Source organism: Pituophis catenifer, unplaced genomic scaffold, assembly GCF_029215685.1.
Source record: "Pituophis catenifer annectens isolate HBS135680 unplaced genomic scaffold, rPitCat1.0.hap2 SCAF_15, whole genome shotgun sequence".
NCBI lineage: Eukaryota > Metazoa > Chordata > Lepidosauria > Squamata > Colubridae > Pituophis > Pituophis catenifer.
This window is the reverse complement of record NW_027256895.1, coordinates 14,751,236-14,775,006: the sequence shown is the minus strand read 5'-3', so window position 1 is coordinate 14,775,006 and position 23,771 is coordinate 14,751,236. Positions and strand designations below refer to the sequence as shown.

Here is a 23,771-nt window from a genome sequence, read left to right as displayed (position 1 = left end):
GAGGACGCCCAAGTTGCGAGCCCTATCCGTGGGGGCCAATAACTCGCCCCCAATAGCCAGCGATGGTACCAGCTGGCTATATCGGGACGCCGGAAGCCACAGCCACTCGGTCTTGGAAGGGTTGAGTCGGAGCCTGTTACTCCCCATCCAGATCCACACGGCCTCCAGGCACTGGGACATCACTTCAAGGGCATCGTTGGGATGGCCCGGGGTGGAGATGTACATATGTGGAAAATCAAATACCTTTTGTTGTAATTCATATAGTGAGAATATAATGTATAATGGGCAAAGAGCAATTCTTCTCAGGGTTTGGGGAAGTTTCCAGGTGACACTTTCAGGTGAGAATAACTGATGGGCTGGCTAGAGCCTTCTAGCTGGGGAATTCTGAGAATTGAAGGCCATACATCTTAAAATTGCTGAGGTTGAGAAACACTGGACTCAAAATTTTCAGACTAGCCTACTTTATGTGAAGCCGTAGCAAGCTTATCCATTTCAACCTGCCTGAATTCTTGGCTAATCTGCTTCACAAAGTGAGGGTGTATCAAAAAAAAAAAAAAATATGACATCAAAATGGCTGATTTATTTACAACTAAAATGGAAACTATTTGCAACAACAAACCCATGTCTCCTTTTCAATTTGAGTATTTTTAGATACTTTAAAAATAATTTTATGATTCTTTTGGGTCATTCTACAAACAATGTTAAATACTGAAGAATGCATTACAAGATATTTAATAGATAAAGTCAAAGGACTATGCTCTCAATCATATTATTTCCTCAACTGATCGAAGGAATGTGTACAGGAAGCTTAAAGATTGATTACGTCCATGCCCTTAAGAACCAATCTGTCTCTAGTTCTGGATGTGTGATACCAGCCTTATGCCTAGTAGCCACTGATCTTCATTGCTCTGCATGACTTTCTGAGGTACCAGTCACCCAGATGTTCATATAGAAGCAGATTCTGTAGCTGAATATGTGAATTGTTTAGCAATACTCTATTCCTTAGGCAGGATTCTCTCAAACAGACCTTGTTGCTACAATTTGTTTAAATATTGGTGCCAAAGAATTTCTTGGCCATGTAGGAATAGCAAGAGAATTTAGATTTATATACTACTTCACAATGCTTTTACAGCCCTCTCTAAGCAGTTTACAGTGTCAGCATATTGCCCCCAGCAATCTGGATCACATCTACTCTGGGCTTTTTTTCCTTTCTAACAGCTAGCAAGCTCTAACTGCTAGGTGGGAGACCTAAATAGATCCATTTCTAGCTCGTTTGCTTTCATCAGTAGGCCACACCCATATCTTATGTATCCTCCCTGTAAAGGTACAGTATCATTTTTCTTACTTCTTCATAGGGTTTATGTGTGTTTTTCTTCTAGCCAGGTTTTCCCTACGTAACCAAGGTTTTTTGTAGCTCCAGCTCAGTAGAATCACATCTACTCGGTTCTGGGCTTTTTTTCCTTTCTAACAGCTAGCAAGCTCTAACTGCTAGGTGGGAGACCTAAATAGATACATTTCTAGCTTGTACATACATACATACATACATACATACATATATACATACATACATACTTACATATACATATATTTATTATGAAGCTATGTGTCCTTTAACATATGGGAATAGCATTAATTTTTTCATACAGTAGCTATATCCTACAGTTAGTCCATGTCATTCCCCCACCCATCGTATTAAACCCATATACCATTTCCAACTCTAAGACACTATAAAAAAATATGATAAACATGTTTTCCTCATCATTTTTGATGCACCTGATGCCATGGAAGTTACAGTCCTCTTGAGATGGTAATTCCTGTCATTATCAGAAAGTGCTGTGATTTATCTTCTATTCTGGAAAGATTGACTAAGCTTTTTGAGACTGTAAAAGGTAAAGGTAAAGGTTCCCCTCGCACATATGCTAGTTGTTCCCGACTCTTGGGGGCAGCGCTCATCTCCATTTCAAAGCTGAAGAGCCAGCGCTATCCGAAGACTCTCCATGGTCATGTGGCCAGCATGACTAAATGCCAAAGGCACACGGAACGCTGTTACCTTCCCACCAAAGGTGGTCCCTATTTTTCTACTTGCATTTTTTTATGTGCTTTCGAACTGCTAGGTTGGCAGAAGCTGGAACAAGTAACGGGAGCTCACCCCGTTACGCGGCACAAGGGATTTGAACTGCTGAACTGCCGACATCTTAGCCACTGAGCCACCACATCCCTTTTTGAGACTGTAGATACCTGCAATAGTAACCCCATTTCAGTCTGTTTCTTTTACTCTTCTTTGAAGACATCATTCAGAAGTCTGGAAAGCACTAAGTGTGACACTTAGTATGATGATGAGCACTAGACTGAGGTAAAGGATTTGGTGTTAAGAGAAGCAACTTCTTCATCCTTACAGATGTCAAAGCTCTTCCTTTTTCGGCTACTCTTAGTTCTTCCACAAATTGAGGGGAAAGCTCTTCCTAATTCATGTAGTGTGAATTATTCCCTTCCTATTCAACATGAATATTATCAGCCTGGAGACTTCATCATTGGTGCAATCTTTTCTCAGTTCTTCATGCCTAACTTCGATCCATTATCCTTCATTGGGAATCCCCTGACAATGGTTAAAGACATGTATACGTAAGGAAACCAATTTTTTTTTTGTCCTCTCTGATAAAAAGGATTAAAGTTTGAATGATCACCCTAAATATGTATGAAAAACAAAGGAATGTGGAGTTATGCTTTTTAATGAAAGACGGAGCTCATCTTGTGCAGATAAACAAAGCCATCAATGAAAGAAGCCTGACCTAAATGGAGTTTTTTTTAAAATTTCTTTTTTCAAGGAAGGAAGGAAGGAAGGAAGGAAGGAAGGAAGGAAGGAAGGAAGGAAGGAAGGAAGGAAGGAAGGAAGGAAGGGGAAGGAATGGAGAAGAAAATCAAAGAATAGGATAGGAAGTGAAAGAGGGAAGAAGGAGAGGAGGGAGAAGGAAAAAGGGAGGAAGGAAGTTTTGCTTAAAAATTAGTACAAATACTTCAGAAAAACTCACTCTATGTTTTGCCATCAGTTTCGACTTCGGCATGTGGTGCACTTTTTCTGTTGATAGACTGTTGCTACTTCCATTTAACATAATAACAGAGTTCGAACAGACCTTTTTTTTTTTTTAATTTGATTTATATCAAATTATAGACCTTGGAAGTCTTCTAGTCGAACCCTATGCTCAAGCAGGAATTTTAATAAGGTCAACTTCCAAGTCTGATCCCTGTTGTCATCATGCCCCATCATGCTACTTTTATAACAATCTCAAACATAAGTTAAACAGTTAAGGGATAATGTACATCGTTGTTTCACTCTTTTCCCTTTTCGACCTTGTTGACCTTGTCCAAAGCTTTCGTCCCCCATCATCTCCTCCTTCCGTGACAGCTTGTCCTGAAAGTTTCTTTGAAATTTTGGAAATGTTTTTTTACCACTTCAGTTTTCAAAGTGACTTTTATTTCTATCCATAGTTCCACATTTTGCCTTTTATATAAATTAATCATACAAAATCTATACTGTATGTTCATATTATAGTATAAAGAAATATCCTTTAGATTAAATCTTGCTGCTATACAGTATTTTCTTTTCTTTCTTTTCTTTTTTTTTTTTTGTAAGCAAGTTTTATTAAAATTTTTCTTTCATCATACATATTTTATGAACAGAGTGTTGACTGGGTTACATCTTATACATTTTATATATATATTAATCTTTTTAATCTATTCCAATCTTCCCATTTTTTCCATATCTCTTTCATATAGTTCTTTATCACGAATTAATCATTTTTCACCATATCTTGTTATATATCTTCAAACATATCCTAGCTAAATGGATAACATTCCTTCATTTAGTTGAACAACATTTAAGGAAAAATAGAATACAATATAGTAAGGGAACTCGTTTGATCCTTAACACACCTACTTTCTCTCCTTCCTTCCTTCCTTCCTTCTTTCCTTCCTTCCTTCCTTCCTTCCTTCCTTCCTTCCTTCCTTCCTTCCTTCCTCCCTCCCTCCCTCCCTCCCTCCCTCTTCTTCCTTACTTACTCCCTTCATTCATCAGAACTCTGAAGACATGTTTCAAAAGTACACACTATTTTAAAATAAAAAAATAGCACTAGCACTAGCACTTAGACTTATATACCGCTTCACAGTGCTTTACAGCACTCTCTAAGCAGTTTGCAGAGTCAACATATTGCCCCCAACAATATGCATCCTTATTTTACTGATCTCCGAAGGGTGGAAGACTAAGTCAATCTCGAGCCAGTCAAGATCAAAAGAATCGTACTCTTGGCAATGTCAGCAGAGTTAGCCTGTGATACTGCACTCTAACCACCACAACTCCAGACAACCTCTAGCTGCAACAATTTTGTTCTATAGGGTGTCCCATTATGGGTGTTAAACAGGAGCATGATTCCAGCAAGTGTACAAGATTTTGTGTACATACATACAATGTTCTTCTTGTTCTAGCACAGTGCCCAAGAATTATCAGCATGTCCTATCAATGGTGTTTGCTGTGAATGAGATCAATGAGAACTGTAAAATTTTACCCAACATCACCTTGGGGTTCCAGATCTACGAAAGTTACTTCAGTGCACGCATGGCTAATCAAAATACGCTGAACCTGGTATCTCGCCATAACAAGACTGTCCCCAATTACAAGTGTGATGTTGAAAAGAATCTGATAGCAGCCATTGGGGGCCTGGATTCTGAAATCACTCTACACATGGCCTCCATCTTAACTCTCTACAAAATTTCTCAGGTAATATGAGTCCACTTGAAAGAAACCAGAGTGTAATCAGTTGAAATAATATTATTACTCAGGGGTGAAATGTAAAATTTGTTACTACCAGTTCTGTGGGCATGGCTTGGTGGGGGGGGGGGGTAATGTGACTGGGTGGGCGTGGCCAACTTTTTTTTTTTTTTAACTTTTCAAAGCATTTTTTCTAATGCTTTGAAAAGCCTCTGCCCATGAGGAAACTCAGCTGGGATCGTCAGAGATTTTTCAAAGCATTTTTTTTACCACCTCTTTGGCCAAGAAGTTGCAGAAAAAAATGCTTTTAAAAGTAAAAAAAAAAGCCTCTGATGATCCTCTGGCTCAGCTGGGCATGGTGGTGGTGGGGGGGGGGTTGCAGGGATTTTTGCTACCAGTTCTCCAAACCACCCGTCGCCATCGCTACCGGATCGGGCAATCCGGTCTGAACCGGGAGCATTTCACCCCTGTTATTACTGCAATTCCATTTTACTTGTTTGTTCACTTAATGGGGTGATTCAAGAGAGATTGAAAAACAGAAAAAGTCTAGGTATTTGGCTGAAGAATAAGCCCTTTTAAACTGATGTTGATGCAAAGAAGATGTTAACCCACTTTGCTTCAAAGAATTGCAAAAGAATCTTGATTATTGAAACAATCCAATTTGAAGTGGTCAATTAAAAATGTAGTCACTCACTCCTGGAAGCATTCAGAGAATTTTGTTAGCCCTCAAAAGCTAAACAGAGTTGGACCTAGTCAATATCTGGGTGAGAAATTGTCAAATTATGCAAGGGCTGTTAGGATATGGTTTGAGCCTAACTATGTTGTCCAGGCAATATAAGTGTACTGTTACTTTATCTGTATATGTATTATGTGGCTTTAATGCTGAGTCATGCTGTAATTACATAATTACTGGTTGTAAGAATATTTAAGCAAGGTACTGCAACCTGTTCAGTTGCTGCTATGATATGCTGTTGAGAGGTTGCTGCTATGATGCTGCTGTTGATGATAAGCTACCATTGAGAGGAGTTGTTATCTGCTAATTATCATTGGATGGATCTGCAACCATCGTGGTTTGTGAACCAGAGTGAGTTTGTTATTCTAACCAACTACTGTTTGTTGAGTAAGAAGATTCTGTAACTACTGGACTGATTTACTGGCAAAGACTTGGAATTTGTTTAAAGACTATGAGACTGTTTTTCCACTATAAAGTAAGCTTTTGATAAACCAGTTTGCTTATCTCTTATTCATTGCTCTCAGCAATGTTTCACTGTGCAATCTACTCTGCTGGTTGGTAACACAACAACAATAACCTTAACAAGGGCTATAGGCTACTTTGGGAAATACTATCCGCCCATTTCTCTATCTCTTTTTTTTCTCTATCATAGTATCTATCTACCTATCAAACTCTTGAAAGAAGGGAAATGACAAAACACCCTTCCTTCCTTCCTTCCTTCCTTCCTTCCTTCCTTCCTTCCTTCCTTCCTTCCTTCCTTCATACCATACCATACCATACCATACCATACCATACCATACCATACCATACCATACCATACTGAGGTGGGTTTCATATGTAGGTATCAAACAAATGCATGAAATCTGCTAACCCGATGAATATCTCTTCAATCTTTTCTAGGTCACCTATAGCTTCTTTTCACCAGCAGTAAGAGAAAAAAATCAACTTGCTTTCTTATACCAGATGACTCCTAGTGAAACTTATCAGTTGAATGGACTTGTCCAGCTTCTGTTATATTTTCAGTGGAAATGGGTTGGGATCATTGCCCTAGGAGATGAGAAAGGGGAAATATTTGTGCAGACCTTAACACACCTGCTTTTCGAGAGAGAAATCTGTATTGCCTTCACAGAGAGAACACCTAAACATGAGTATTTTTTTCAGCTGGATAAATTAGTCAATCAATTAAAGAATATAGTTCTGACTCTCCATCGAACAAATGCCAGTGTAGTTGTCGCAAAGGCAGATACGCAAGCCATGCTGGATATTCATTGGTTGGAGTTTATGGTTGACAATTTTGAATTACATTCTGTTGACAAAGTGTGGGTTGTGACTGCTCCTTGGGATTTCTCATCTGAAGCATTTCACAGACAGATAAATATACAGATCTTCCATGGAGCCTTATCATTTGCAATTCATTCCAAGGAGGTGAAGAATTTCCAAAATTTTCTTCACAATTTGAATCCACGTTCTGAAGCTGATAGCTTTATCAAGCTTTTCTGGGAACAGGCGTTTGACTGTATATTTGAAGATGCAGGTGGAGGGGAGAATCAATTGACATCCTGCACTGGAGATGAGCAGTTGGAGAACATTCCTGGACCTCTTTTTGAAATACAGATGACAAGTCAAAGCTACAGCATCTACAATGCAATCTATGCTGTGGCTCATGCTTTCCATGCTATGTATTCATCCAGAACTAAACACAGATTGGGGACTGATGAACGCTATGTTGAGTCTTCAAAACTACAACATTTTCAGGTAATGTCCTTCATATTAAGCAAGCCTATCTTTTTTATGAGTAGATAGCAATCTAGGATGTAGAATATGTGCTATTCTAAATGAGCCGCGGTATCGCAGTGATTAGAGTGCAGTACTGCAGGCTACTTCTGCTGATCACCGACTGCCAGCAGTTTGGCAGATTGAATCTCACCAGGCTCAAGGTTGACTCAGCCTTCCATCCTTCCAAAGTGGGTAAAATGAGGATCCAGATTGTTGGGGGCAAGAGGCTGACTCTGTAAACTGCTTAGAGAGGGCTGTAAAGCACTGTAAAGCGATATATAAGTCTAAGTGTTATTGCTATTGCTATTCCTAACAAAGCAGGACTATGATTCAGTCATTAAACTCTGGATAGTTTGGTTACCCAAGTCATTATACAAAAAGCAGTTGAATATACATACACCTATTCATTTGAGTATGGACAAACTAGCCAAGCTGAAAGAGACTGAAAAACAGTGATTCCCTGTCTACTGTTTTTCTGCAACATCTTTTCTTTCAAAGCTAGTTTCCTTTATGAGTGTCAGGTTTCGATGTCGTCTCAAATAAAATAAATTGCATTTCCAAACAGATAGTCTTTGAAGAAATCTTTCATTTTATTAAGCACGACAACCTGTCCCCGATCGTGGCGTAGCCAACTCTGACTTCCTGACCCCAAACCTTCCCTTTCCATTCCCCAATTCTCTGTGTCTCATTGGCCTTCTTCCAAATCACTCTCCCCATATCTACTACTTAAGGTCCCAGGAATGTCCCCCCTCCCATCTCATCTCCTAGGGGATATTATCTTCAGGGAAAATAAGTAGGTGAGAAGTCAAGGGTCCTCTTGCAAACTTCCCCCTCTTCTCCTTCTTATGTCAGCACTAGAGTAAATGCAGGTTGAAGTGCTGACATCGAGCTTATACAGTAGTGGGAAGAAAAGCAATTAATTCTAAAATAATTCATTTGCATTTCTAGCATAGGCATCTACAACAATCTTCAAATGCCATCAAAATAACAATGTATGGATCTCAATGTCCTTCTTAACTTGTGTCATGACTTCTAGTGTAAATGTGTTTTTAAAAAAATTTATTTTTAAAATAAATAAATAAATTTTATTTATTGCAGGGAATAGATAATTTGGCACAGATAGGCCAGCAAGTCATTACCAAGGAACATAGATGAATAATTTAATAATTCTACCCCTTTTCAGAGGCCTTGTCAGCAGTTAGATCTTGAAGAAGAAATTCAATCTATCAAAGAACCTACCATATTTTTCGGACAATAAGACTCACCGGACTATAAGATGCACCTAGATTTACAGGAGGGAAACAAGAAAAAAATAGTTTTGTCCTCCATACGTCACATTTTCACCCTCCCCAGCCCCCAGAAGCACTCTGCAGTGCTTCGCATGTCCCATTTTTGCCAAAAACGGGCCTGTTTTCACCAAAAATTTCTGGGGGCAGCGGAGGGTGAAAACGTGATGTGCAGAGGGTTCAGGAGCCCAAAAACAGGCCCATTTTTGGTGAAAATAGGTACATTTTTGGCAAAATGGGATGTGTAGAACACTGCAGAGTGCTTCTGGGGACTCTGGGGAGGGCAAAAACGCAACATGTGGAGGGTTCAGGAGGCCAAAAACAGACCTGCATTCAGTCTATAAGATACAATGAAATTTTCACCCACTTTTAGGGGCAGGGAAGTGTGCCTTATAGTCCAAAAAATACTGTACTTTTATTCCTCAATAAGGCCTGGTTGCAGGGGTGAAATCCAGCAGATTCTGACAGGTTCTGGAGAACTGGTAGCAGAAATTTTGAGCAGTTCGGAGAACCAGTAGCAGAAATTTTGAGTAGTTTGGAGAACCAGCAAATACCACCTCTGGCTGGCCCCAGAGTGGGGTGGGAATGGAGATTTTGCAATATCCTTTCCCCTGGAGTGGGGTGGGAATGGAGATTTTGCAGTATCCTTCCCCTGCCATGCCCACCAAGCTATGCCCACAGAACCGGTAGTAAAAAAAAAATGGATTTCACCACTGCCTGGTTGATGCAAAATAAAACAGAATGAATCCACTGTTTGATCATGGATGAGAAAGAATCTTATGTATAGAACCTGAAACATAAGTAGGCACTCTACCACTAGCTTGTTACTTAACAGTTTTCAGACAAAGAGCACAAAACTGGTTTTGGAGCTGTTGTCAAGGCACCAAAACTTGTGTACCGGTGTTTAATTGCTCATGTTGCTAATTTTAATTATTATTGCTACTTTTCTCCTTTGTTCTTCTAAATTTTAAATCTAACCGTTTTAGTGACTTGATTTTCAGTGGGCGCATATATTGCAAACTGTTGAGATGTTTCAAGAGTGGGTGGTAGAGATAGTTCAGAAATAAACAGGTAAAGACAATTTTGTGAAACCTACTCTTGGCTTTCTTCACCTTAAGATCCACCCTTTTCTGAAGAAGATCTCGTTTAACAACAGTGCAGGAGACACCTTGTTTTTTAATGAGAATGGCGAATTAGTAGATGGATTTGATATTATCAACTGGATAACTTTTCCAAATCAATCTTTCTTAAAAGTGAAAGTCGGGAAAATGGATCCTCAAGCTCCGTGGGACAAACAGCTGTCTATTAATGAGAAGATCATTACCTGGCACTATACATTTGGAGAGGTAGGACTAAACACCAAGATCTAAAGCTTCTCTAAACCTCATACATATTTGGGTCCCATTCATCCTCAACTATGGGAATTGTAAGGAACGTATATCCCCATTTCATAATTCCTTGCAGTTCTCCTCTGATCAGTTAGGTCAAATAACAAAATATCATTACAGAACTAAATGATGGACAGAAGAGACCATGGGGTCAATGAAGAGCCAAGGAGGGGCACAAAAGAAATATCTTGGTAGAAGGTACCTTAGATAAAAGTAAATGTGGAGTAAACATGCTGTAAAGCCTCAGGTTCAAGGCTAGAGACAACACAGCAATAGCCAATCAAGTTCAATCCTTTATTTGCTTAGAATAGAATAGAATAGAATAGAATTCTTTATTGGCCAAGTGTGATTGGACACACAAGGAATTTGTCTTGGTGCTTACACTCTCGGTGTACATAAAAGAAAAGATACATTCATCAAGAATCACAAGGTACAACACTTAATGATAGTCATAGGGAACAAATAAGCAATCAAATCATATTAGGAAACAGTCAATATAAATTGTAAGGATCAAGGCTGGGTTCTACTTACCTTTACTACTGGTCCACAGCGGTGCATGCGCGGAAATGTTTTGATGACATCAGGGTCGGTGGGCGGAGCCTCCTGCTGGTTTCTATAGAACCGGTGCGAACCGAGGGCAACCCTCCACTGGTAAGGATACCAGCAACAAGGTTACAGTCATACAATCATAAGTGGGAGGAGATGGGTGATAGGAACAATGAAAAGATTACATGCAATAGACCGAATATTGCCAAACTAAAGCTTTTTTTAACCTACTAGATCAGGAATGTCAAACTCCCATTGTCACACAGGTGTCACGTGATGTATCGGGGCTTTTTTTCCCACTTCGCTAAACTGGGTGGGGACGGAGCCAGCATGTGACATATTCAGCCCGCGGGCCGCAAGTTTGACACTCCTGTACTAGATATATCATTAGACATTCTAGGGTGAGTTTACTTGAAGCCTCCCTATCCAAGTCAGGACTTAATCCAGGCCTCTCTCTGAGAAAACTCTGTGTTGCCATAACTCTCTCCCCCCAACACACACATATTGCTTCTTCAGGCGCACATTCCATTATATCAGTTGCCTCATGAGTCTATTTCCTATAAGAGGGGATATAGCACTATCTTTGAACAAAATGCTTGTGAATTAATAATAATAATAATAATAATAATAATAATAATAATAATAATAATAATAATAATAATAATAATAATAATAATTTTATTTCTATACCCCCCTTCTCCTGAAGGACTCAGGGCGGTGTACAGCCTGATTAAAAGCACAAAGACAAACAAAATTTAAAAATAATTAAAATTATTAAATAATTGGCTCAATTATAAAATCCCCAAATTCAAAATCCCACATTTAAAACCAATTAAAATCTTTACATTGATAGCCCGGCCTGGCGGAACAACAAGGTTGTGAGGGCACAGCGAAATACACGGAGGTCGGAGATCTTACGCATTTCTGGGGGCAGTTCATTCCAAAGGGCAGGGGCTCCCACAGAAAAGGCCCTCCCCCTGGGTGTCACCAGCTGACATAATTTGGCCGATGGCACCCTGAGGAGACCCTCTCTGTGGGAGCGAACTGGCCGGTGGGAGGCTACTGGTGGCAGAAGACAGTCTCGAAGGTACCCAGGTCCAATGCCATGCATTAAGCAAAAGTGTAAAAGTATCATATTGGATGAAGAGTTTGAACTAAAATTTGAGCGAGCCAGATTCAAATCCACCCTCAGCGGTGGATGACTTGGCGACAGACACTATTTTTCTGTATATAATTCTGTATACCACTTCAAAGGCAGAATATAAATGTAAGAAATACCAGAAAGTGTTTCAAAACATCTAGTCCTCGGGGTTACAGAAATTTGTCAAAAAGATGTTAATCTCAAAACCAAAGGTGGTTGAAAAAAAGAGAGAGACAGAAAGTCCATAACATCTATGGAAGTTCTCAATCATCCAGGTTATGGTTGTCCCAAAGAGGCTTCTTGGATGAGAAGCGAAAGTTTTCAAAGAAAAAAACAACCAAAGGAAGTCCTGTTTGCTTTTTGAATAAAAAACAATTTTGGGACAATGAAAGTCCATACATTTGTCAATAAGTAACTTTTCAGATATTGCTGAAAACCCTGGGAATTTATGCTGATATCTGTTGTATATAGTTAGCACCTACCCCTCCTAGAAGAATGAAATATTTTAGGAAATATTAAAAAGGCAGAATATTATATTTCCCCTAAAAGAGAAATAGAAATCTTAAGGGAGACAGAAGTCAGAGCTTCAGCTCCCTGCCCCCAGCAGATGTTTGGTGCCCATTGAGATGGACTGGGCCAGCCTATCTACAAGACAAAAGACCTTCAGATACAGGGTGATGGGATTAAGACATGACCCTCCAGGACATAATAAGATTTTCTAGCATCAGGGTTAACTGCATTACAAAATCACCCGGGGATATTGTATCATTCAGCAAGCTTCAACCAAACTTGACTCAGAAAACCTACAAGATTAGCTATGACCCCTACAACAGCCTATAGCTTGCACAGGAACAGGAAGCTCAAGTTCAAATCCCAAGAGAGGGTATAAATACCTCTCTCTCAACTCCATGTGGTCAACTGCACCAGGACCATGTGCTTGATGGTTCTGCTTCATTAAATCACCTTTCCAATCAGCCTCCGTGTTTCCAGTGTCTTTCTCCCCGCTTGGAACTGAACCAGATGGATATTTCTTCCAATACTGTTTATCAATTTCCTTGGCCGGGTAAAGAAGGCTAGAATTGAGTATTCAACCAGTGTTGCTTCTATCCATAGCATCTGGGAGAATTCAAAACCAGTACCTACAATCTGGAAGCTAAGGTTCTCTTTCTCCATGGGTTAATAATATTTTGAGCACAAAATCACTTTAATGTCCATGATGCCATTGTTTGAGTACCATACCACATTGAAGCTTAATGTGAATAAAATGGGTTCTTCTTTACCACGGACAGGTTGTACCCTTGTCCCTGTGCAACCACCGCTGCCTTCCAGGCTATAGCAGACAAAGCAAAGAAGGGGAACCATTTTGTTGCTATGGTTGTGCTGAATGTCCATCCGGAAAGATTTCCAACCAGACAGGTAGGGAACATCCCATTGTAAAAGACAACTAAAACATATATGTCATAAATTTAGTTTTGTTGTACAGCAGGATGGAAGAGGAAGATATACCAATACTTCCCATGATGCTATACATTTGATATAAGTTATAAGAATGAATATAAGGAACATGGTGGCTCAGTGGCTAAGATGCTGAGCTTGTCAATTGAGAGGTTGGCAATTCAGTGGTTCGAATCCCTAGTGCTGCGTAACGGGGTGTGCTCCCATTACTTATCCCAGCTTCCGCCAACCTAGCAGTTCGAAAGCAGGTAAAAAACGCAAGTAGAAAAATAGGGACCACCTTTGGTGGGAAGGTAACAGCGTTCTGTGCACCTTTGGCATTTAGTCATGCCGGCCACATGACCACGGAGATGTCTTCAGACAGCGCTGGCTCTTTGGCTTTGAAAGGGAGATGAGCACCGCCCCAAGAGTCAGGAATGACTAGCACATATGTGCGAGGGGAACCTTTACCTTTACTTTTTATAAGAATGCATGGTGAAAAAAATCATTCATAAATAATCAAAGTTCAATCTGCTTCCGTACCTGAAAAATGATTGCTGAATTTGGAGCTGGATGTGATCTCTTTTCTCATTTGGCCGCCATATTCAGGAATACAATTAAAGAGCTGAAACTTGAGAAAGCTCCCAATTCAGATCTTATTACATGCGAAGTATTAAAAGATAATTTGGAATGGTGGTTTTCACTTTTCACAGCAATAGATTGCTGTTCCATTATACCAAAGAACTGGGATTTGGTCAAAACATACAATGTTGTCCAATTAGTTCACGAAGTCTGATAAACAAAATGTAGGCTAAACATCTACAAAATAAATTTAGTGACTGGCTTGAATCTGAGGACATTTTGATGAATGAACAGGCTGGGTTTAGAGTAGGTAGATCAATGTTAGAACATGCTATAGTGCTACAACACCTACTGAAAAGGTACACCCACAAATCTGAGCAATCGTTTTATTTATTGACTTTAGGTCAGCTTTCAACACCATGTTTAGATCTAAAACTGTGGTATAAGTTTGAATACACTAAGTTTTGTTTCTGTTGCTCATGGCAAAGTTTTGTTTCTGTTGCTCATTGTTTTGGCCCGCTGGTAGCCAGCAGAGCCGGCAGCAGAGTCGGACAGTGAAGAGGTTGTCGAGGAATTTGGGCCAGTCCTGGGGGCTGGGGAAAGCTCAGACGAGAGCTCTGCATCAGAGACAGAGAGGGAGTTAGACAGCAGCGAGGCAGAGGAATAGCTGGAGCCTGTTCCCAGTGTGTGCATGTGCAGAGCTGCTAAAAGACAAGAACAACTAAGAAAGCAGGGTCGACTTGGGAGTAAAGCCACACCTTGTAGGTGAATGGCCCCTCTCATAGGAAATAAAAGAGGAGCAAATGGGGAGTGGCCTTTTGGAGGAAACAAATCATTCATTTGGTCATTTCAAGAGTGGAAAGTTCTGTTTGTGACTATAAGAGACCCTGTGCCAAGTTTTGCCTTGTCCTGCGTTTGGAAACTAGTTATCTGGCAGCTTTCCAGGCGAGATAAGGTGTGTTGATAAATATTCCTCTGAAAGACTGTTTGCCAAGCCTTGCTGACTGTGAATGAAAGGAATTCACAGTTGAGTAAATAAAAGGAGTTTTGCTGGGACCAAGAATCTGCTTCATGCTTTTTAAGGGAGCCTAGATCAGAATACTGATTAATATTCATGAAAACATAAGATTGAATCCCAGGTGCAATAACCAAGGATATGTCACTAAGGAAATAGTTGTAAGGACAGAAGTTAGACAGAAATATGTATTGGCTCCAGATTTACTTATGATATAATTTCATTGGTTCTTAACTTAAATGACTCTGCATCTCATCCTCCCAAATTTATTTATGCACTTACCCAAACTATGTAACATACCCACCCAAACTATGCAATTCTGAACAATGTACAAAAGACAAAAACCCTGAAATAATTGGAACAGAATAACCTAAGACATTAAAGCATATCAAGCAATAAAATGATAAAGAAAAATGAAAACTTCTATAACTCACACATTGGGGATTCCACTCAACTAGATCCCAAAACTTGAGGGAGGGGGGAAGCCACATCTTATCCACCTTCCTAAAGACCTGTAGGATTGGAGCCAACCATTTGCATTGTGGTGCAAATTTCATATTGACTGTCATTATCTACATATCTACAGATCCCTCACAGACATAAATTGCTTCAACTTCTACCCTCAAAACAAAGCTATAGGGCACTGCACACCAGAACAACTAGACACAAGGACAGTTTTTTCCCGAATGCCATCACTCTGCTAAACAACTAATTCCCTCAACACTGTCAAATAATTTTATTATTTCTTTATGTACACTGAGAGCATATGCACCAAAGACAAATTCCTTGTGTGTTCAATCACAGTTGGCCAATAAAGAATTCAATTCAATTCAGTTCAATTCAGTTCAGTTCTGTTCTGTTCTATTCTATTCTATTCTATTCTATTCTATTCTATTCTATTCTATTCTATTCTATTCTATTCTATTCTATTCTATTCTATTCTATTCTATTCTGATGATGACCGGATGTAACGGTTGCAAATTATATCATTTGCTTCTTTGGTATGTGACATCATCATAGTTTATCCAAATACACTGAATCATCCTCTAAGCAGGGTTGGCATAATGCACCAGGCTACTTTCATTTTGTGGTTTAGTGTGCCCTGTAATAGAACACTGGAAGGATGAAAAAACCGGTAGCTAAAATGTTAACTGTTTTCACATTTTATTAATAGTAGCTCTGTGGGAATGTGGTGGCCATAAAACATGTTTAAACCAGTTTAACTGGTTGGACACTTGTATGGAGCTTAGCACCGAAATAACCAGACAATGAAAAGCGGGTTCACATGGATACTATATGAAGGGCCCTATTCATTCTCTCATTGTTTTTAACATAGGATGTGCCTGCTAAAGCAAAGATATCTCCTTGTATAAACATCCTGGGATACAAAGTAAAAATATCTCTTATCTCCTTCCTGAGAATCACATTCCTGAGAAGCAGATAACGGAGATGGGCCTCTCGCCTAATAATATCTGAGAATTGTAAAAAGCCAGAGTTAAAGTTCCGCTTTGCATCATTACTATTGTTTTCCCATCTCTTGTACGTAATGTGAGATGTGTAGTCATAATAACGCCTTCTGATGACGCTGTTTTTTGGTACCTAATAAAAGAGATTGTAGCCTTTTGTTTGCTGCTCTCTCATCCCGAGAAAACACTTGTCCTGTGTTTTTTCTAATCTGGACCATACATGAGGAGCCCGCCAGGATGAAATCAACATCTGGTGTCCCCGACGTGATTCATGGATCGAGCACGTCTCTTGGCACCCTCATACTCATTCGGCTGGAAGAGCCTCTGCAAACCAGGGCCGGTCGTCTGCGAACGAAGCACCCTCCCATAAATCGTGAGTATGGGGGCAGAATTCTCTAGTTCTCCCAGGTTACGTACCTCCACAAACTTAGAGAATTAGCCAAGTCCTCAATTATTGTTTTAAAAAGATAACGGGAAAGTCCTGCCCATGAAAAGAATTTGATTTACCTTCTAAAAAACTTTTGGCAATAAAAGGGCTCATTAAAAGTGAATCTGTGGAAGCAGATGGGAACATGCCTCCACAAACCTCCCCAGCCCTGAAAAATTTTTTAGCACTCTGGAGATTAGTTATAGAGTGTTTTATGATACATTAAAAATAAATAAATAAAAAAGCCTTCAGGACACTGTTAATAGTTCCTTTTCAGACTTTATTGAGAGATTGCTCTCACGTTAAATCACCCACGCAGACGCACGGCATGAAATTAAACATCAGCTCATTCTGAAGGAGTCAGTTACACCCCCACTAAGCAGAATTTAAAGAAACAGTTAGACAAAAAAAGGGGGATGGATAGAATAAATTGCTGAAATGCTTTCAGTGTGTCTGCCGGCTGCAATTTTGCAAGCTTCTTCTGAATGTGCTTAACAAGCCTTCAGAAAAATGCTTGTTTCTGGCAAGCGTCAACAAGCCTTCTCTAACATAAAGAAAGAAAGCTAAAAAACAACACCACTTAAAAGCTATTGTTGGGCTGGGAAAAAATCTTAATTTGGCAGATATGATTAAAGTGTGTCAGGATCATCGTATAGATGACATTTTAATTGGAGCACAAAAAATACAACCTAATTGGCTTTTTGAAAATACAAAATGATTTATGTGTAAATGAATTGCACATTGCCCCAGAAAAAATACAGCTGTACGCTTCTTATCTGTATAGGGCATAAACTATGTGCAATCTCTTTCTGCTCCGGCTTTTAAAGTTACCCAAAGTTAAATTTGCAACAATTACTGGGTACTATTAATTGGGACTGCTCATATTTCTCTTTACCTATGCATTTACTTAGTCCATTATTTGAGTTATTGACTAAAAGAAAAAAGCCAGGAGATTTAATTCTGTTTTAAAACAGTAAAAAGTACATTGCTTTATTTGTCTCATTACCATCTAAAAATGTTTTACCCTTTATTTAAGCTATTGCTGAAATTATAACCTTGGGACATAATCCAGACTGTCGAAGAAATGGAACTGATCTAATAAATATTATTCTTTCTATCTCAAAATCTGACTTTTACTTTTATCTTCAGAATAATTCATCTCTTCAGTGTGCTCTAACTGACTATGTAAGCTGTATTTCATATTATTTGCCTAAAGATCCTAGGTTTACTTGCTTAATGATTTTCTCCAGAGGAGCCATTGCTTACAAGGATACTCATGACGACATCTGGAAAGAATCTTACACTAATTGTCTGTGACTATCTTAGCTTTCACACTTTTTCTCAACAAGCTTTTAATCTGATCTATGACTCTCAGTATGTTTCTCAGGCTGAAAAAATAAATAAATAAATAAATAAATTGTTTATTGTTCTTCCCACCCGGGGTTTAGCAGGAAATAAAATTAGAGCCTGTCTAAATGGGAAGACTCAGATAATTTGAACTAATCAACTTGAAGTGATTTCTGTTTAAAAATATTTTGTTGATGTGCATCTATAATGATAGTGTGTGGAATTGATATGCTTGGCTGGCCAGCAAAAAATTGACTGGGTTTGAACTTGAAACTGTGGAAAACCGGGCAATGGTTATGGGCCCATATCACTTTTTGTGATTATGACTGTTGCCTGAATTTTTTCACTGTTTTGGGAATAAACTAGTTCATTGAAATAATTTGAATGACTGATTCGCATGAAGGATGTATTATACAAAAGGTCTGATTGCAGTACAGATGTGAATGGGTGTGTATTGGATTGCATGAAATGTAATTTTGTGTATAAGCACCTTTTTTCTTTTCTCTCCCTGCCCTCCGAGGAGAAGGGAGGCTTGGTCTGTTTTAAAAAATTTTTCCTTTCCCTCACCCCCTCCTTTTTTCCCTGGGAGATGAGAGGCACGAAAGAGGGGGGGGGGGCTACTTTGTACTTTTAACCATTTTTTTTCTCTCAGAGAACCAGCCAGAGAAAGGCGGGAGTGAAAGGGTGATATCTGATACCTGCCTTTGCAGAGCACTGAATGGCTCAGAATGCAATTTTGATTTTTTTCCTTCTGAACATTTTTGACGTTTTAAATACTTTCATACCCAATTCTATTTCAGAGCATTGACTCAAAATGCTCCTTAATGTTTTTATGTCTACGTGCATTTTGCATACTTAACAAATGGCATGTTTGTTCTTTGTTTGTCTGTTGTTTGTTTATTTGTTTTTTTGTTTGTCAGCAGCAAAAACTGCTGCCATTTTTAGGAATTATCACAGAGATGAGTTAGAAATTACAATATGTAGACAGAGAGATAAAATACTTAGGACATTTAATTAATGAAAGAAGTAACACCTGAAGAGTTGAGGAAATTTTTAGGATTGACTGGATATTGTAGGCTGTGAATAGATAATTGTGCTATTTTGAATAAAGACTGGTATGCAAAGAATCCAGTGTTACAGGGAATGTAAGAAGGAGTTGAATTGTTTAAGAGAAAGTTGGTTTGCACAGACGGGCTGGCTTGGAAGTCAGAATGGCAGTGAGAGAAGGACTTGAATGTTTAGTGTGATAAGGAGATTTGTTTATTGGAAGGTTATAGATATTGTGGGTAGTGGAGACAGAGATTGGAAAAGGGAAATGACAAAGCTGCAACTGCGCTCATGGTTATATCTTCCATCACACCATGGGACAGTCATGCCTATTTTCATCAAAATAAAAAGCATTAGCGAAACAATTTGGTCTCATGGCAGCTGAAGCAACTGCCATCATACAACAATGTCCTACCTGTAGTCAACAAGCTCATTCTATCCCTATGGGTATAACCCTAGAGGGCTTAAAACTTGTGAAATCTGGCAAATGGATGTAACTCAATACCCATCCTTTGCCCCATGGAAATATTTGCATGTTTCCGTGGACACTTATTCAGGATTTATTATGGCATCTCCACAAAGGGGAGAAGCAACCAAACATGTAATAAATCATTGTATTCGGATTTCTGCATCGATGGGACGCCCAATTGAATTTAAAACTGACAATGGATCTACTACACTAGTACTGCCTTTGCAAACTTTTGTAACAAGTGGTCCATCACACACACATTTGGCTTATAAAATTGAAAGAGGAAAAATGCCTCGGCCTCCCAGCCATGCAAAACAAACTCAATCTTTGTTTATATACTTTGAACTTTCTTAACCTGACTGGACAGCCTCCCACATCGGCTGCGACCCGTCATTTTTCTGCTTATCCATCAGCTGCCCTAAAACCAAATGTCTATTTCTACCAACAACCTGATCCTGCATGGAGAGGACCTGCTGACCTTATTACCTGGGGCCATGGATATGCTGCTGTCCAGGACAATGATCGCATCATTTGGATCCCCAAAAGACACGTAAGACCATTTCATTTACAACAAAAAGAAGGAGAAACCCTTGGTGCTGACATTTAAGAGAAAAAACATCTTGCTGAGTCCTCCCGGCAACAGACTCTTAACGCAAGGTGGTGACCATCAGCTTTGCAGAACTACACCGGAAGTTGGTCCCCTGCGCACAGCGGAAGATTTCATCAGGAGAAAAAATACCTTCACATTGTACATATACATTTTAACACTTTCTTACACATACTAATAGTAGAATTGTTTTTCTAATTTTGCTAGTAATTTTGTTTCACACGTATAAGTGACTATGATTTGTTTATGGCCTTGGACATTGTTAGCTTTGGGACTCTCAAGTGACCATGTAAGAACACTCCTGCCACAAACGCATTGTCTATGCACAAGGTCCTTACTTTCTACCTAAGTCTACTCCAACACCTAAGGTTCCCATATTGACATTTCCAGCTGAGGGGGGAGTGGATAAGGACAATGGGCCACTGTAACAATTACATAAAGGAGATTATATATCATGGATTCTGGAATTAAGTCACGATCTTGCATCTATTGCCCCTACATCTCATGATCCTTCATGTCAGCAGCCTCTATATTCAATCATGATGGGACAGTAATAAAAGACATTCAAATAGCTGCTAATCGGACAAACTCCACTACTCCTATTTCCTAAACCACACCCATCACTGACACTGGGTGGCTCATTAAAAACTCAGATATCCAGAGGCATCTTGCCCAATCTCGGGTGGCAATGAACTATTGGGATCTTCATTTATTAAATAACTGGACAGTATATATGTTCAACGAGACTATCAAGGTGCTGAAGCTGATGAATAAAGAACTGGCTGAAATCAGAGAGGTAGTCTTACAAAACCGATATGCCTTAGCTAAAGGAGGCGATTGTGCCCTTATACATTCACATTGTTGTACCTATGTATCTGATTATCAGTATAACATCACTCACACCATAGAACATATGGAAAACTTGATCAAAAAACAATCCCTTATCATCCAATGGATCTGGCGCCATTGACACCTGGACTGCTCTTTGGTCATGGCTCCTGGATGGTTCTTGGTTGAAATCAATTATGCCAACTATTGTATCTATAATTGTACTGCTTGTTTTGCTTTGTTGCTGTATCCAATGTCTCCCCTCCCTTCTGCAAATGTGCAAAGGTTTTATTCCCTCCAATAGGAAGGACGTCCTGATAAGTGAAACCAAAGCCCTTCTGGAACTGGAGGAACAAATCAGGTGTGGTCAGAGGAGGTGCTCGGGACTTGCAAGATAGGGCTTCCAAGATAACTCAGAGGTTACAAACTCCTGACATGTGGTTTTCTTGGGTGTCTGGATTCGGATGGATTTACAATTTGTGTGAGTGATTTGTGGAAATGTACAACTCAGAAACTTGATGGCCTACCTCGCTTGACATCTCCTGGCCACTTTTCCACTAACTTTGTTCACCATAATAAAAGGATGGGTGAGCTAAAAACATTTGCAGAAACCAGATGGCTGAAGAACATATTGTCTACTGTACTCATGATCATTGCTTTGCTTATTTCTGTATGTTGTAGTATTCAATGTATTATTGCTTTGTTTGCTATGATGATAGACATGTTTCCCAGGCATAAAGAGAACATCATAATAACAATACAGCTGAACCTAGTTACAAAAAACAAAAACAGAGGAAATGTGGGAATGTGGTGGCCATAAAACATGTTTAAACCAGTTTAACTGGTTGGACACTTGTATGGAGCTTAGCACCGAAATAACCAGACAATGAAAAGCGGGTTCACATGGATACTATATGAAGGGCCCTATTCATTCTCTCATTGTTTTTAACATAGGATGTGCCTGCTAAAGCAAAGATATCTCCTTGTATAAACATCCTGGGATACAAAGTAAAAATATCTCTTATCTCCTTCCTGAGAATCACATTCCTGAGAAGCAGATAACGGAGATGGGCCTCTCGCCTAATAATATCTGAGAATTGTAAAAAGCCAGAGTTAAAGTTCCGCTTTGCATCATTACTATTGTTTTCCCATCTCTTGTACGTAATGTGAGATGTGTAGTCATAATAACGCCTTCTGATGACGCTGTTTTTTGGTACCTAATAAAAGAGATTGTAGCCTTTTGTTTGCTGCTCTCTCATCCCGAGAAAACACTTGTCCTGTGTTTTTTCTAATCTGGACCATACATGAGGAGCCCGCCAGGATGAAATCAACATAGCTCCTATCTCAACTGCCCTAGAATTCAGATTCTGGTTAGTAGGATTCCTTTTTTCCTATGCCATGGTGATGTTTAAAATTATAGCACAAGGCATAAAGGGTTCAAAATGTTTTTCAGTGAAAACAGGATTAGTGTTTTGTGTTGTGTTTCAACTAGTTACCTAACTAACTAATTGCCAAGTGCAACTGAATAATCCATTAAAAACCCGTTTGGGAGTTTCAGGAAAAGTTCATCAGAAGGATTCCACTTGCAAGGTTCTGTCCTAAACTAAAGGAGTATTTTAGAAATGCCCTAATTATTAATTGCATTGTATTATAACTAATAACATTGTATTGTGATATGAGAAAATATAGATCAGATCTACAAGGCTGTTCGGCCCTTCTCATATATTTTCTGTCTTTTCTGTTTCTCTCTCTTTCTCCAAGATATGAATGACTGCTTCAAATGCCCTGAAGATCAATATCCTAACAAAGGAAAAGATCAATGCCTTTACAAGGAACTAAATTACCTGAGTTATGTTGACCCTCTAGGCACGAGTTTGACATTTATAGCTCTTACTCTTTCTACAACCACAATCTTGGTGCTTGGAATCTTTATTAAGCACCGGAAAACTCCTATTGTCAAAGCGAACAACCAAACTCTCACTTACGTCCTCCTTATTTCGCTCCTTCTCTGCTTTCTCTGTTCTCTGTTATTCATCGGCTGCCCCCAGTCACTGACTTGCCTTTTCCGACAAACTACATTTGGGATCATCTTCTCAGTGGCTATTTCTTCTGTCCTGGCCAAAACAATTATAGTGGTTCTTGCTTTCATGGCTACTAAACCAGGAGCTGGAATAAGGAAATGGGTGGGGAAAAGATTTGCATTTGCTATTGTTTTATGTGGCTCACTTATTCAAACAGGTATTTGTGTGATATGGCTGGGTACTGATCCTCCATTTCTAGATTTAGATATGACAACTCTCCCTGAAGAAATTGTAGTGGAATGCAATGAAGGATCAGGCAACATGTTTTACTATATTCTGGGTTACATGGGATTTCTGGCTCTCATCAGCTTCATAGTAGCTTTCTTTGCTCGGAAACTGCCAGATACATTTAACGAAGCCAAATTTATCACCTTCAGCATGTTGGTCTTTTGCAGTGTCTGGTTGTCTTTTGTCCCAACTTATCTAAGTACCAAAGGAAAATACATGGTGGCTGTGGAGATCTTTTCCATCCTGGCTTCCAGTACTGGATTACTGGGTTGCATCTTTGCTCCAAAATGTCATATCATCATTTTGAGGCCTGATCTTAATAGCAAAGGACAATTAATAAGAAACAACAAGAAGGAAAATAACTTTTGAAGTCTATACCTGTATAGTGCAGCAAAGCTCAATACAATTTGAGAAATAAATACTTTCTACCTATTCTTATGCATTTCTAGATCATGTCTTCTTTATTTTCCCCATCCTACCAATGTCTCATCCCAATTAAGGTCAATCTAGCCCTTCTGTCCATCTGGTGAAGCAAATTTTCCTTTTTAATAAAAAGTTATAATAATTAATAATAAAAGTACCATACTCTTCTGATTTTTCATCACCAT

The 23,771-nt window shown here is 39.2% G+C and overlaps 1 protein-coding gene across 1 annotated transcript; it reads left to right on the top strand.

Moving 5' to 3' along the window:
* Window positions 1-2,398: 2,398 nt before the first annotated feature.
* Window positions 2,399-23,550, top strand: LOC139324241 (vomeronasal type-2 receptor 26-like). The gene is made up of 6 exons (XM_070953960.1): window positions 2,399-2,622; window positions 4,480-4,771; window positions 6,396-7,250; window positions 9,676-9,903; window positions 12,922-13,048; window positions 22,616-23,550. The coding sequence occupies exons 1-6, from the start codon at window positions 2,399-2,401 to the stop codon at window positions 23,530-23,532; spliced, it is 2,643 nt and encodes an 880-aa protein (XP_070810061.1). The 3' UTR covers window positions 23,533-23,550.
* Window positions 23,551-23,771: the final 221 nt, after the last annotated feature.